This window comes from Somniosus microcephalus, chromosome 11 (genome assembly GCF_052327205.1).
Source record: "Somniosus microcephalus isolate GS21.2 chromosome 11, FLI_Smic_1.0, whole genome shotgun sequence".
Lineage (NCBI taxonomy): Eukaryota > Metazoa > Chordata > Chondrichthyes > Squaliformes > Somniosidae > Somniosus > Somniosus microcephalus.
The window spans coordinates 203,991,189-204,007,343 of NC_140997.1; the positions used below are offsets into that span (position 1 = coordinate 203,991,189).

At 42.2% G+C, this 16,155-nt stretch overlaps 1 protein-coding gene across 1 annotated transcript in view; it reads right to left on the reverse strand.

The window, feature by feature from the left end:
- The window catches only part of LOC147111137 (haloacid dehalogenase-like hydrolase domain-containing 5), an 86,887-nt gene continuing 70,732 nt past the window's right edge, over positions 1-16,155 (reverse strand). Inside the window, exons 7-8 of the mRNA XM_086001728.1 lie at positions 6,496-6,684; positions 1-5,614 (exon numbers count right to left, since the gene is read on the reverse strand). Coding sequence (XP_085857854.1) covers positions 5,224-5,614; positions 6,496-6,684 — 580 coding nt within the window. The 3' untranslated portion in view covers positions 1-5,223. The remainder of the gene's footprint in view (positions 5,615-6,495; positions 6,685-16,155) is intronic.

Sequence of the window (16,155 nt, forward strand, 5' to 3'; positions counted from 1 at the left end):
AAAAATTCAAATTTTATTATATAAAAAGTTTGAGGTCATCGCTACACATTTTGCATGATTCAGAAACCGTAAGGATCAGAACATTGGTTTTTCTACATTATTTATATAATCGGATGTTCAATGGTGTAACAGTGTGTAGATGTAATATACAATAGATCACAAGAATAAAAATCAATGTTTCTAGCAAAATCAATGTTTCTAGCTCATAAAAATGCTGTGCATTCCAGCCTTGAACACATACTAGGATATTTTAAATACATTTTCAAGTGTCTCTGGTCTAGTTTCACATGTAGATTATCTTCTGCTACAGCATTTAAAAATAAAACCATTTTGGCTTCATAGGAAGTGTTTGAAAAATTAGTCAGGACGTCACATCTTGGCTTTTTAAAAAAAAAATCAGCTAACAGGAAAATGATGACATAAAAAGATTTTGCAGAGTACTTACACATATTTTAAACTGTGCTCTTATCAGAAATTTCTCAAGGTCAGTAGTTATAATCAGCAAATAAATTACCAAAATTCAAATACTACAGAATTAGTGTTATTTAAAATCATGGTGCCAAGACAAACTATGAATTCCAATGCCCTGAATGTGCTAATGGTAAGTTACTGCTTTCTTGGTGCAACCCACCTAAATGTATTAGTCAGTGTGGAATAAAACAAACTTAAGAGGTCACTCGTCTACTAATTCAACAAATTCTTGTAGGCGGTCAAGTTGTGGTCACATCTTAACCACAAAAGTAAAAGTAGTTGGAGCAATATATAACCAGATAAAACCCAATCCTGAATGTTTTGCTTACACTCCATTTTTTGTTCTATTGACCTAAAGAAAGGGGCAGAGGGAAAGCACTGACGTTCCATATGCAAGGTTTAAAGGGCATCACTGAAGTCTGCCCACATGTAGTTAAATGGATAGAGGAAGAAGCTTCTCGTTAGCTAGGGCAAGCTTCTAGTTAGCTAGGGCATATTAACAATGAAGGAGGATGACCAGCTGCAACAAGGTCAGTTTCTATAGTCTACCATTTAATGTCACCCTTTTAGGGTTCTCATTTGTGCCTCCCCACATTGCAGTTGTTCTGCTTCGATAGAGTTGGATTCGTACAAGGATAATCTCCATTTGATTTCAAACTCCATTTTGATTTCCTAGACTTCAAACAAACATAGACCAGGCCTAGCTAACAGTACCTCAATCTATGAAGTCATTGTTTGACCTGTTATAATGTATTTCTTTCCCTGTAGTAAGATTACTACTCTTTAAGAAAGCAGAATAGGCAACTTCCCCCACTTACTTCCCTGTAAAGAGACACTTCCTCAGTGATTTTTTTTCTGCTCATCGGGATGTCAGCATTAGAGGATGGATCATGCATCAAGCACTCTCAAGTCAGGAATAGCATTTTCCACACCAGCTCCCCATGTAGTCTCGGTAATACTGTAATGCTGAACAGGTATGTAGCCTGTTTGTGATTTTTCTCCCTGCCTATCCAGTCATTCCTACAGGGGATGGGAGGGAAAGGATGAACCAGGAGATGGGGTCATCCAGGAGAGAAAGACAACCTCGCCCCATTAAAACTGCTCTTTCAATGCACAGAAGAGAATCATGTAGGAAACATTAAGTAACTATCCGTTCATATATAAAGTCAAACTGCACCAGTAGCAGCACATTTATCCTCATGTTTTAACAGACTATGCAAATCAAGAACATATTCCACAGCAGTTTTGTATTGAATTTTTTGTTCTAATTATATTCAAAATGTATTAATCTGCAAGGATTGATTTTGCAACCTCTCAATTTTCCATTCCAGGCACCCAGTGTCAGGCATGTTACAGCAAAACACAGAACAAGCTCGCTGCACTCTGCCTCAACAATGTGCCTCAGCCATAACCTCAGATAAGCACCCTTTACTGCACCAGTGACATTTCCCATTTCCTACACCAACCATCCTTCAGCCTGTCGGAGTGCCCTTACCAATGCTGATTTAAAGGCAGTTATGTGATGCAGGCCTATATCCATCAGGAACTGGAGTGAGACTGCCTAAACTCATTTCACATAGCAGCCTTACTAAGGAGAATTTCATCCCATCAGTCTAGGCTGGGTTTGAACTTATGTCCCTGAGGTTAAAAAAAGTGCCCAACCCAATTCCTACATAGAAACATAGAAGATAGGAACAGGAGTAGGCCATTCGGCCCCTTGAGCCTGCTCCGCCATTCAATGCGATCATGGCTGATCATCCAAATTCAGTACCCTGTCCCTGCTTTCTCCCCATATCCCTTGATCCCCTTAGCCTTAAGAAATATATCTAACTCCTTCTTGAATATACCAACCATCCTTCAGCCTGTCGGAGTGCCCTTACCAATGCTGAATTAAAGGCAGTTTATACACTGCAACATTTTAAATGATCAAACAATTAAGTGTTTGATTCTGCTGGTGTTAAGCCAATCCTGACCCGAGATATTTGTCCGACAGAAGCAAATATATGGAAGCAAGATGCTTGTTCAACCAACCAGTGAAAAGAAAGAAACAGAGCTGGAAAAATCCCTGGGCTTGTCATGCTTGATTTGTACTTTGTGTCAGTCAAGCAGACTTCTTCTTGGTATGTTTAGAATGTCAAGCAAGCACTGGCCTGCTGTGGGAGTGGGATATAGAAGCCAATTGTGCTTTCAAAGCTAAACAGGAACAGAAATCCAGTTAGTATGGTCTGCTTATTAAAAGGATAAACTGGTTTCACTGTAAACAAAATAAAAAAAAGTAGCAATAGCCTCAGCCTCTTCATTGTTTATGCACTTGGCAACACTGGGCAGCAGACAATTCTGAACAGTCACAATACCCATCTTTCATTTGTAAACTAAGCACACAGAATCAATTCTTTGCCATGGCAAACAAAGAGGCAGAAGAGTTTAAACTGCAACACTGCATTAAAAAGAACTTGCAAGGGAAAACATTCTTGAGAATTTTTACAACTCAAAATATGTTAAACCACCTCTTTGCAGTTCAAAGGGTGAAATAAAGGGAGCATTATTGTAAAGAGAATAAAGTTTATTGGCTTTTTTAATTGTTAACTCTGGAATTTCTGCAAAGGGACTGTTTAATGGGTTGAAAAACTTAAGTTTAAAATACAAAACATTTAAACGTTATATTGAAGGGGACACACCCTTCTGACAGGATTACCAAATGCTCCATATGCACCTATTTTAAAAAGAATCTAGGGCAGGATTTTCATTGGGCCGTGGAGGCAGGATTGGAGGCGTGTGGGGGGTTAAAATCTCAATCAGGGGGCACGAACCCATCCCGCCCCCAACCCGCCTCCATGCCAGTTTCAAAGGAGGCGGATACCCGACCTGTGCTGGGACCCGCCTCCCCGAGGCAGGAAGGGGATTAGTGCCAATTAACTGCCTGTTAACAGGCAGTTTTTAGCCTAATCCCTATTTTTATTGCTGAAGTGTGGGATTTCCGACGGCTCCAAACCACGCCAAGTTAGCGAGGCGGACCGTCAGGCTGAAGGGCTTGGCGGGTTCGAGATGTCCGGTGTTCAGGTGAGTGATGGGTGCATGAGTTCAGAGGTAAGTGTGTTTGGTGTGTGTAAAGTGTTTAAAGAAGATTTACTTACCTTTACAGCCTTCCTTCAGGTCTCGGGAGTCCCTCATCTCACCGGCACAGAAAGCAGAATGGCCGCGAGCTGTCAAAAGTTGCAGCATTCAGCTTTCTGTTCTGGAGAGATCTCTAAATCAGTCTGAGAAGAAGGAATTAACTTGGAGTACAGATTGTCAGTGTTTGACAGCTTCAAACAGCTGTCAAACGCTGATACTTCATCTGTCAAAAACTTGACAGAAGAAATGTCAATCTGTGACGTCACCTGTTGCCGGGTGGCCCTTAATTGGCCTGCTAAGCCCGCTGGGCGGGCTCAACAAGGTCAATTAAGTGAAAATCGCGTGGGTTGGCCACAACTCTATGGAGGCGGGACTACAACCCCGAAAGTTGTAGTCCCGCCTCCTCAATCAAAATCCAGACCCTAGTGTCTGATAGCAGGAAGTTGCTGAAAATGGCATGTCATCATATTTTCAAATTCAACTTATTGATGTGGCAAGTGGAAGTTCACAGACAGCTGGGAAAGGTAATGCTGAAAATTTTTACTCACGTCCAAGAGACTACTGGGGAGAAGTGAGGAGGATGACATAAATTAACAGAACATTTAACTTATATATCTTTCTTAAAAAAAAAGGTCTATCTTCCCACTTCTACTTTCTTTGTAATAAAATACTCTATAAAAGATTGACAGTATATAAAAGTCATTAACACAAAGTTGGCCACATTCTTATTATAGAATTAAGAGTGTTTTTTATGCTGCTATTATTGCACTACCTAACCATACAAAGAGAAAGTAGAAAACTGTACAGATACCAAACTGGGTTTGTTTTACTGGTAACCACGAATATACGTCAACCTACGTTTCCAAATATTCACCTGGGTGTGGTCTATGATTCAGATGTGGGGGGAGGAAAGAGACAGGAAACATTATGACTTGTGTTCAAACATTAAACTCAACAGTGCCCAAGCAAAATGCCAAATCAATAACAACATTTTCATATATTAGTTTGCAAACACCTACCTCCAAGGGTAAGTTCTGGTTTAATCGAAGTTCCAACAAATTTGTTACCCCTACCTCGCAACTAATGCTTTTGTCAGCAGCTTAAAATAAATTAAAAGCATTTATATATTTCATACTACGTAGGAACCTGTGTCCACAGATCAGTTAGCAATATGGTCAAAAAGAAGAACACGTTTGTAGTTTGGGCAAGACAGGAGTGAGGAGAAAAGAAACCACATTGCTGTTTGTACTGAGCTTGGCTGGAAGATCTTTTTAAAAATAACGCAACATTTCTTGTGGAGGAGATTCATCACAGAGAAGATGAGTTCCTCCTTTCCTCCATTTTCACAAATGTAATGGGATCAACACATCTGCAGGTCACATAATTAAGAATCTGGTCACACTAAATGACCATTACAAAATTAACATTTTAGCTATAAGTCTTCCAAACGGAGACTTATGTTGGGGAATAGGGCGGGGGGTCCGCTGACAAATACAGTAGCACACAGTATAGAAGACAATTAGATATTTGTTTGAACTAAACTTGGCAACTTGCTTTTATGCAATTTTTAAAAATCCGCTTTTTTTTTCTAGGTCCAGATGTAAGTGCGGCAAACGGGTAGGAGGATTTTTTTTTAAGTTACTTAGGCACATATTTTTCCAGCTCATAGATCAGTTCCACAGCAGCATCAATATCTGGTACTATATAGTCTGGATCAGATAAATCAGCATCAAACCTAAAGTCCCTGTGCCCATGAAATATAGTCCCTGTGATCAATTCCTCATGGGCTACTGTACCACCTTTACAGGGACTGTGCACACCTGTGCAAACCAGCACAGACTTGCAGCAAGTAGCAGAACCTGGTGTCAGGTCGCTTGCTACATCATCAGGATCTTCAACCTGGGAAACTGTGGCTGTTTGTTTTCCTGCGGCAACTTTAGCTTGCACCCGTGAGCCTTTTCTAGAAGATTCCTCTTCAAGGTAGCGGTTGTATAGATTGGCACCATAGATGTCAGTCATTAGGTTATCCCTAAAAAGAAATCAGTTTTAGCAAACGGAATCAGTGTGGTCCATCAAAAAAGAGACAGAGGCTGGGAACCATTGGGGCAAACTAGAGTTTTCAATTCACTCTGACCCCAGCATTTTCATTGAATTATTGAAATCCTTTTTTTCTTTTGCAATTTGTTTACAAAAATTTAGCTGTCTTCTCAAGACTAGTCCAAATGCTACTTCCTATTCCCCCTCATAAGGATCTGATGCAGAAAGTTAAGCGTGTATATTTTTCACCAACAAAGTCGAGCCTGTTCTTATTGATCTGTAATCTGTCTTTATGAAATTTGTAATCAGGCATGTTTGCCTATCTTGACACCATTTCACTCTCCTACCTTGCTCCAGATTTTCTTGCTTCTCTCCCTATCTCCAAATCAGGAGGTTGTCAAAGTTTCATTCGGGGCACTCAGACTCCTTAACCTGGGAATGACCAATTTAGAACCTTGCATGGCAGCTGCACCCAGACTGACAAATGCTTCTTTACCCTGCCTTCCAAAGCGTATCTTACTCGTCTGGCAAGAGTAGAATGGACAGAGTAAGGAGGGCAGAAAGACAGCTAAAGGCCCAAAGTCAGGTCGGGTTGTGCTACCTGTCGGAAGATGGGAAATTTTAAAACCAAAATGATTGCAGCAATTGTGATTTGGTTGACAGACAGTCAAATCAGAGATTTTACATCAGGAACTCATCATTGACAACTATTGTGATGGTTTAGAATGGGTCTTTATACATTGAGATGCTGTACAGCTGCTGCTACCAGAGTACAGGACACTTTAAAAGGAAAATATCTCACAAAATAACATTTTTTTGGTCTCTACAAATTTGAGGGTCAAATGCACTTTTTCTCCATAACTAGCCACTTACCCAATGGCGTAAAGTGTGTGAATAGGCTTCTGCCATCCTCTTCCTGTAGCTTGAGCCCTGATGAGACACTCTGCATAATGATAGGTTATTTCACTTGGTTTTCCCAGTAAGATATCATATTTAAGATCTTTGCCTGTGATTTTCTTGTAAATGTCTTCAAGACATAGCACAAATATTCCATGACCAAACCTGTTGGGCGAAAAGGGCAAAATATCAAAATCACACTACAGAAAATTGCTTTATCTTCCAATGACTGACTGGATTGCGAATAGTAAGTTACATTTCTATCTCAAGAGAAATTTACCTCACTTGGCTGCCCTGTTTAGCAACTCTTGTGGAAGGGGGAGAAACAGAAAACAACAACAGCAACAGCCTGCATTTATATAGTGCTTTTAACGTAGTAAAACATCACAAGGCGCTTTACAGGAGCGGTATCAAATAAAATTTGACACCGAGCCACATAAGGAGGTATTAGGACAGATGACTGAAAGTTTGGTCAAAGAGACAGGTTTTAATGAGTGTCTTAAAGGAGGCGATAGAGGCGGAGAGATTTAAAGAGAAACAGAACTATTTAGCACAGGAACAGACCATTCGACCCTGCTTGCCGACACTGAATTTAGGCCCCTTGGGGATTTTGCACAGTCCCATTTTCCTGATTTCTTGCCACGCCATTTCATATTATTCTTCTTTCAGAAATTATTCAGTACTTTTTGGAATGCTGCAAATCAATTTAGCATCAATCATCGCTTGCAGCAAAACATTGCACTTTACAATAACTCTTTGCACAAAAGAGTTTCTTCTAATCCCGCACTTTACATCGCTAGTGCTTATCTTGAGATTATGGCCTCTTGTTTTCAGCACCTATCAATGGAAACGATCTATGTTTACCATCTACTTATTTCACCTTTTTGAATGACTATCAAATCTGCCCCCCTCAGTCTTCTCAGTTCAAGAGAATATAGCCCTGGTTGCTCTAGTCTTTCTTTGTAACTCAAGCTCAGCTTGTCCATGAGTTCCAGTTCCTACTCTCTTGACCCCATTCCCACTAAACCACTGACCACCCCACTTCCCTTCCTGGCCCCCATGCTGGCTGACAATGTAAATGTTTCCCTCTCCTCGGGTACTGTCCTCCTTTTCAAAATCACCAAACTCCTCAAAAAAAAATTCCACTCTCGTCTCCTCTGTCCTTGCAAACTAGTGCACCATCTGTAAGCTCCCTTCCCTCTCCAAACTCCTGAAAGATGTTGTCGCCTCTGAAATCCATACCAATCTTTCTCACAACTCCGCGTTTGAATCTCTCCAATCATGTTTCTGCCTCTGTCAAAGCATTGAAACAGTCCTAATCAAAGTCATAAATAACATCCTCTGTGACTGTGACCATGGTGAACTATTCCCACTCATCCTCAACCTCTCTTCAGCATTTTGACACAGTCAACCACACCATCCTCCTCCAACCCTTCTGCTCCATTGGGACTCAGTGGAACTACCCTTGCCTGGTTCCACTCTTGCCTATCCAATTATAGTCAGAGCATCCCCCAGCAATGATTTCTCCTCCAGACCCAGCACCATTACCTCTGGAGTACCTCATGGATCTGTCCCTGACCCCCTCCTCTGCCCCATCTACATGCTGCCTCTTGTGAAATCATCCAATGACATGGGGTAACCTTCCACATGTACACTGATGTTCTCTACCTCCCCACCCCCTGCCTCGACAGCTCCACTGCCTCGATTATCAGACTGCTTGTCCAACATCCGCAATTTCATCCAGTTAAACATTGGGAAGACTGAACAGTTGCCAAAAACTCCGTCCCGCCTGTCACACTGTCTCAGGTTGAATAGGAGTGTTTGACACCTATTCAACCCCAAGCTGACCTTCTGACCCCATAAAGTCTCCATCATAAAGACTGGGCATTCCATCTCCGTAACATCACCCACTTCAGTCCATCTGCTGCTGAAACCCTTATCCATTTTCTTTATGAATTGTCCACCCTGCCTGCAACTCTTTTTGCCTGCCCGGTGCCAGGGTTCAGGACATCTGCTCTGGGCTGGAGAGAAACTTGCAGTGGGAGGGGGAGGAGCCAGTGGTCATGGTCCATGTAGGTACCAATGACATAGGTAGAACTAGGAAAGAGGTTCTGCTGAGAGAGTATGAGCAGCTAGGGGCTAAATTAAAAAGTAGAACCTCAAGGGTAATAATGATCACCTGAGCCACGAGCAAATTGGCATAGGGTAAATGAGAGAGATGATTGCGTGGCTCAAAGACTGGTGTGGGAGAAATGGGTTTCAATTCCTGGGGCACTGGCACCAGTACTGGGGAAAGTGGGATCTGTATTGTTGGGATGGTCTTCACCTGAACCGTGCTGGGACCAGTGTTCTGGCGAGTCGTATAACTAGGGCGGTAGAGAGGGCTTTAAACTAAATATTGGGGGCATGGGATCAAATTTGGGAAGATGTGGTAATTCAAAGATTAGAGACAAGGCAATAGAGAAAGGTATTAATATGGGAAATGATAAACAGACCGTGACAGGAAGGGATAGAGAGTACAAATCTAAGAGTAAATCAACAGGTAAGGCTAGAGGTTACAAAAATAATAAAAGGACAAAACTAAAGGCTCTGCATCTGAATGCACATAGCATTCAAAACAAAACAGATGAACTGATAGCGCAAATAGAAATAAATAAATATGATCTGATAACCATTACAGAAACATGGCTGCAGGATGACATAGATTGGGACCTGAATATTGAAGGGTACATGACATTTAGGAAGGACAGGAAGGTGGGAAAAGGTGGCTTTGTTAATTAATGATGGTATTAGCACAATAGAGAGGGATGACCTAAGTTCAGGAAACCAGGATGTAGAAGCGGTTTGGGTAGAGATGAGAAATAATAAAGGCAAGAAGTCACTTGTGGGAGTGGTGTACAGGCCCCTTAACAGTAACCACATGGTAGGATGGAGTATAAAGGAAGAAATAGTGGGAGCTTGTCAGAAGGGTACGGCAATAATCATGGGGGATTTTAATCTGCATATAGACTGGAAAAATCAGATGGGCAAAGGTAGCATAGATGAGGAGTTCATGGAATGTTTTCGGGATAGTTTCTTACAGCAGCTCGTTCTGGAGCCAACCAGAGAGCAGGCTATACTAGACCTGGTATTGTGCAACGAGATAGGATTAATTAATGACCTCATAGTGAAGGTGCCCCTAGGTAGCAGCGATCATAATGGCCCAGAAATTCCAGAACGGGGCTTGCAGCGCGTGCAAGCCCCGTATTTGCACTTACCCTGTGCTCGTGCCGATCAGCTTCTGGGACGCCTGAACTTGCAGAAATAGAAAGCACATTCCCGGGCAGCGTATGACGTCACGCCGCCCAGGAGTGCAGCCAGCGCGAAGCCAGGAGCGTGCAGTGTAAGTGAGACACGCCCCTTGAGGTCTCAGTTTCACTGGACACGCCCCCAATGTTTCTGTCAAGCTGCTAAGGATATTTACATGCAAAGCAGCAGTTTAAATAGGTTATTGGAAGTTTTTTGAAGATTTTGGTAACTTTTATAAACTTTTTAAAATGTTTACATTATTTTGAGTAATCTGAAGTAGTTTTAAAGAGAATTAAAGCAATTTAAAGACTTTTAAAAGCCCTAAAAGAATTTTTTTAATTCCATTTATTTATTTAGCAATGTCGTCGTCATACGTGTCTTCACACTGTTCCCTTTGGGGAACTGTATGAAGTGGTGGAAGGATTTATGGCCATGATTAACGCTCATTCCGTGACCGTAACCATCTTTGAACCAGCCATTAGGGCGGTTAGTCCTATGGCGGGAGGGTTTTACGGGCTCCCACAAGCTATACAAGGAGGGGGGGCCACCCACACCCACGGACGCAAATATCCCACTGGATGTCAACCCAGAATTTAGAGCCGGAGCTCCGACTCCACTTGCCGGGACTGTCTGGAGCGGGGTTCGAAACCCTACCCTGATCTGGCCCAGCGGCGGGGATCCTACCGCTATGACAAAGGCCCAATCCAATTAGCAACGTGAAATGGCAGCATAGGGCTCCAGTCACGGGGAGGGAAAAGGCGCAGGAAACGTATGGGTGTCACCTTTTGTGCGGAGTGGGCCTTTTGCGTAGCAGTAAGCATCCCCGCCGCTGGGCCAGAAGGAGTAGGGTTTTGAACCCCACTCCAGACAGTCCCGGCAAGTGGAGTCGGAGCTCCAACTTTAAATTCTGGGTGGACATCCAGCGGGATACTTGCGTCCGTGGGTTTTGGTGGCCCCCTCCCCCTCAGATGGGTTGTGGGAGCCCGTAAAACCCTCCCGCCATAGGACTAACCACCCTAATGGCTGGTTCAAAGATGGTTACGGTCACGGAATGAGCGTTAATCACGGCCATAAATCCTTCCACCACTTCATACAGTTCCCCAAAGGGAACAGTGTGAGGATACGTACGATGATGACCTCTTGCGCAATGCACCTCCTTGGACCCTCAGTCGCAGATGCGAGGGGGCAAGTCGTGCAATTGTTAAATTTTTTATTTTATTGACATGTAAAATGTTGGCCCAGTAATTCCCTTCCAAATGCGCTAGTACGGTCGGGGTACTTACGCATCTGGCCGGATGAAATGCCGGTTTTCAGCATTCACAGTGCATGTGGGGAAAACCGGCATTTCCTGTCCTCTGAACGAAGGCGTTCAGAGGCAGAACGCGTGCGACTGCACAGGCAGCGCGTGCGCAGTATAATTCGCCGCTTTCATTAATGCTTTCAGTGAGGTCCAGTCATTACAACTTACACATGAAAAAAGCATGGGTACAGTTGCTCCACAGGCTAAGGAGGAAGATATTTCTTATCGTGCAGCTTCTGAAAGTATGTATGTCTGTATATATTCCTTTGCGTGTTATGTATATATTCCTTTATTTATGTGTATGAATGTATTATTTAATTATGACTTTCAGAGAAAGTAACTTATTGGAAAATCATAATTAAAAACATACATTCATACACATTAGTAAAGGAATATAAAACATAAATACATATACGTAAAGGAATATATGTGGACATACATACATAACTCATTCTCACATTCCATTCACACAGCCACAATTGCTCCTTCTACCTACCGTTCTGAAAACCCTTTTTAAAAAAAAAAAAAAAAAAATTTAAACTTTAAAACTTACTTAAAATTTCTTAAAATAACTTCCCTCCCTTTCCCAAACAAAAATATTGCATTTCAAAAGCTCCACGATAAAATATATCTTCCTCCGCAGCCAATGAACAACTTTACACTTGATTTTTTCACGTGTAACTTCTAAGGACTTACCCTCACGGATTTCATGAATGAAATCCACGAAGTTCACTGCGCAAGCGCTGCCTGTGCAGTCGCACGCGCTCGAGGTCTGGAAATGCCGGCGTTCCCCGCATGCGCTGTTCATGCTGAACGCCGGCATTTCCAACGGCCAGAAGCGTGAGTAAGCCGACCGTACTCACGCTTCTGGCCTGGAATTTCTGGCCCAATATGATTGAATTTTACATTCAGTTTGAGAAAGGGAAGAGTGGGTCCAAGACTAGTATTTTAAACTTAAATAAGGGCAATTATGAGGGCATAAAAGCAGAGCTCGCTAAAGTGAACTGGCAAATTAGGTTAAGGGATAGGTCAATAGAGTTGCAGTGGCAGACATTTAAGGGAATATTTCAAAATACACAGAATATATACATTCCAACAAGAAAGGAAAATTCCAAGGGGAGGACCCACCATCCGTGGTTAACTAAAAAAGTGAAAGATAGTATTAAACTTAAAGAAAAAGCATATAATTGCGCAAAGATGGGTGGCAGGTCAGAAGATTGGACAGAATATAAAAAACAGCAAAGAATGACTAAAAGATTAATAAGGAGAGAAAAATTATAGTACGAGAGAAAACTAGCTAGAAATATAAAAACAGATAGTAAGAGTTTCTATATTTAAAAAAGAAGAGTTAACAAAGTGAGCGTTGGTCCTATAAAAAGTGAGTCTGGGGAATTAATAATGGAAAATGAGATGGCAGTTGAATTGAACAGGTATTTTGCATCGGTCTTCGCTATAGAGGATACAAGTAACATCTCAGAAATAGCTGTAAATCAGGAAATGGAAGGGAGGGAGGAACTCAAGAAAATTACAATCACCAGGGAAGTGGTGCTGAGCAAATTGTTGGAGCTGTGGGCTGACAAGTCCCCGGGTCCTGATGGACTTCATCCTAGGGTCTTAAAAGAAGTGGCTAATGAGATAGTTGATGCGTTGATTTTAATTTTCCAAAATTCCCTAGATTCGGGGAAGGTTCCATTAGATTGGAAAATAGCAAATGTAACTCCTTTATTCAAAAAGGGAGGGAGACAGAAAGCAGGAAACTACAGGCCAGTTAGCTTAACATCTGTCATAGGGAAGATGTTAGAAGCTATTATTAAAGACGTTATAGCAGGGCATTTAGAAAAGTTCAAAGTAATCAGGCAGAGTCAACATGGTTTTGTGCAAGGGAAATCACGTTTAACCAATTTATTGGAGTTCTTTGAGGAAGTAACATGTGCTGTGGATAAAGGGGACCCGATGGATGTACTGTACTTAGATTTCCAGAAGGCATTTGATAAGGTGCCACATCAAAGGTTATTGCAGAAAATAAAAGCTCATGGTGTAGGGGGTAACATATTGGCATGGATAGAAGATTGGCTAGCTAACAGGAAACAGAGAGTAGGCATAAATGGGTCATTTTCTGATTGGCAAGATGTAACGAGTGGTGTGCCACAGGGATCAGTGCTGGGGCCTCAACTTTTTACAATTTATATAAATGACTTGGATGCAGGGACCGAAGGTATGGTTGCTAAATTTACTGATGACACAAAGATAGGTAGGAAAGTAAATTGTGAAGAGGACATAACTTAGACTGGGTATTATGTAACGAGAAAGGATTAATTAGCAATCTTGTTGTACGAGGCCCCTTGGGTCGGAGTGATCATAATATGATCGAATTCTTCATTAAGATGGAGAATGAAGTAGTTAACTCAGAGACTAGGGTCCTCAATTTAAATAAAGGAAACTATGATGGTCTGAGGAACGAGTTGGGTAGGATTGATTGGGGAATGGCGCTCAAAGGGTTGACGGTGGATAGGCAATGGCAAACATTCAAAGACTGAATGGATGAGCTACAGAATTTGTTCATCCCAGTTTGGCAAAAAAAACCCAAAAAAGGTGACTCAACCGTGGCTAACAAGGGAAATTAGGGATAGCATAAAATCCAAGGAGAGGACATATAAATTGGCTAGAAAAAGCAATAATCCTGAGGATTGGGAGCAGTTTAGGAGTCAACAAAGGAGGACAAAGGGATTAATTAAGAAAGGGAAAATAGAATATGAGAGTAAGCTAGTAAGGAACATAAAAACTGACTGTAAAAGCTTTTATAGATATGTGAAGAGAAAAAGATTGGTGAAGTCATGCATAGGTCCCTTACAGTCAGAATCAGGGGAATTTATAATGGGAAACAAGGAAATGGCAGACCAACTAAATACATACTTTGGCTCTGTCTTCACAAAGGAGGACACAAATAACTTCCCAGAGATGCCAGGGAACAGGGTCTGATGAAAGAGAGGAACTGAAAGAAGTCAGTATTTGTAGGAAAATGGTGTTGGGAAAATTGATGGGACTGAAGGCCGATAAATCCCCAGGGCCTGATGGTCTACATCCCAGGGTACTTAAGGAAGTGGCCCTAGAGATAGTGGATGCATTACTGGTCATCTTCCAGCACTCGATAGACTCTGGAACGGTACCCATGGATTGGAGGGTAGCTAATGTTACCCCACTATTCAAAAAAGGTGGTAGAGAAAAAGCGGGGAATTATAGACCGGTAAGCCTGACATCGGTAGTGGGGAAAATGCTAGAGTCTATTATAAAAGATGTAATAGCAGAGCACTTGGAAAGCAGTGACAGGATCGGACAAAGTCAACATGGATTTACAAAAGGTAAATCATGCTTGACTAATCTACTGGAATTTTTTGTGGATGTAACTGGTAAAATAGATAAGGGAGAACCAGTGGATGTGGTGTATTTGGACTTTCAGAAGGCTTTCGATAAGGTCCCACATAAGAGATTAGCGTGCAAAATTAAGGCACATGGGATTGGGGGCAAGGTATTGACTTGGATAGAGAACTGGTTGGACAGAAAGCAAAGAGTTGGAATAAACGGGTCGTTTTCCGAGTGGCAGGCAGTGACTAGTGGGGTACCGCAAGGATCGGTCCTAGGACCCCAGCTGTTCACAATATATATTAATGATCTGGACGAGGGAATTGGATGTAATATCTCCAAATTTGCAGACGACACAAAGCTGGGTGGGAGGGTAAGCTGCGAGGAGGATGTCGGGAAACTCCAGTACGATTTGGGCAGGTTGGGTGATTGGGCAGAAACATGGCAAATGCACTATAATGTGGATAAATCTGAAGTTATCCACTTTGGTGGCAAAAACAGGAAGGCAGATTATTTGAATGGCAATAGATTGGGAGAAGGGGAAGTGCAAAGAGACCTGGGTGTCCTTGTGCACCAGTCGCTGAAGGTAAGCATGCAGGTGCAGCAGGCGGTTAAGAAGGCAAATGGTATGTTGGCCTTCGTAGCAAGAGGGTTCAAGTACAGGAACAAGGATGTCTTGCTACAGTTGTACAGGGCCTTGGTGAGACCACATCTTGAGTATTGTGTGCAGTTTTGGTCACCATACCTGAGGAAGGACGTTCTTGCCATGGAGGGAGTGCAGTGAAGATTCACCAGGCTGATACCTGGGATGGCAGGAATGACGTATGAGGAGAGATTGTGTCGATTGGGCTTATACTCACTGGAGTTTAGAAGATTGAGAGGGGATCTCAACGAAACCTATAAAATTCTGTCAGGTCTGGACAGACTAGATGCAGGAAGGATGTTTCTGATGGCCGGGGAGTCCAGAACCAGGGGACATAGTCTAAGGATAAGGGGTAAGCCATTTAGGACTGAAATGAGGAGGAATTTCTTCACCCAGAGAGTGGTGAACCTGTGGAATTCTCTGCCAGAGGGCGGTGGAGGCCAGTTCATTAAATATATTCAAGAAAGAGTTGGATATATTTCTTGAGGCTAAAGGGATCAAGGGATATGGGGAGAAGGCAGGGACAGGGTACTGAATTTGGATGATCAGCCATGATCTCATTGAATGGCGGAGCAGGCTCGAAGGGCCGAATGGCCTACTCCTGCTCCTATCTTCTATGTTTCTATGTAAGGAGGCTACAAAGAGATATAGATAGGTTAAGTGAGTGGGCAAAGATCTGGCAAATGGAGTATAATGTGGGAAAATGTGAAGTTGTCCATTTTGGCAGGAAGAATAATAAAGCATATTATCTAAATGGTGAGAGATTGCAAAGCTCTGAGATGCAGAGGGATCTGGGTGTCCTAGTGCATGAATCACAAAAGGTTACTATGCAGGTACAGCAAGTAATTAGGAAAGCTAATAGAATGTTATAGTTTATTGCGAGGGGAATTGAATACAAAAGTAGGGAGGTTATGCTTCAGTTATACAGGGCATTGGTGAGACCACACCTGGAGTACTGTGTACAGTAATGGTCTCCTTATTTAAGGAAGGATGTAAATGTGTTGGAAGCAGTTCAGAGAAGGTTTACTAGACTAATACCTGGAAT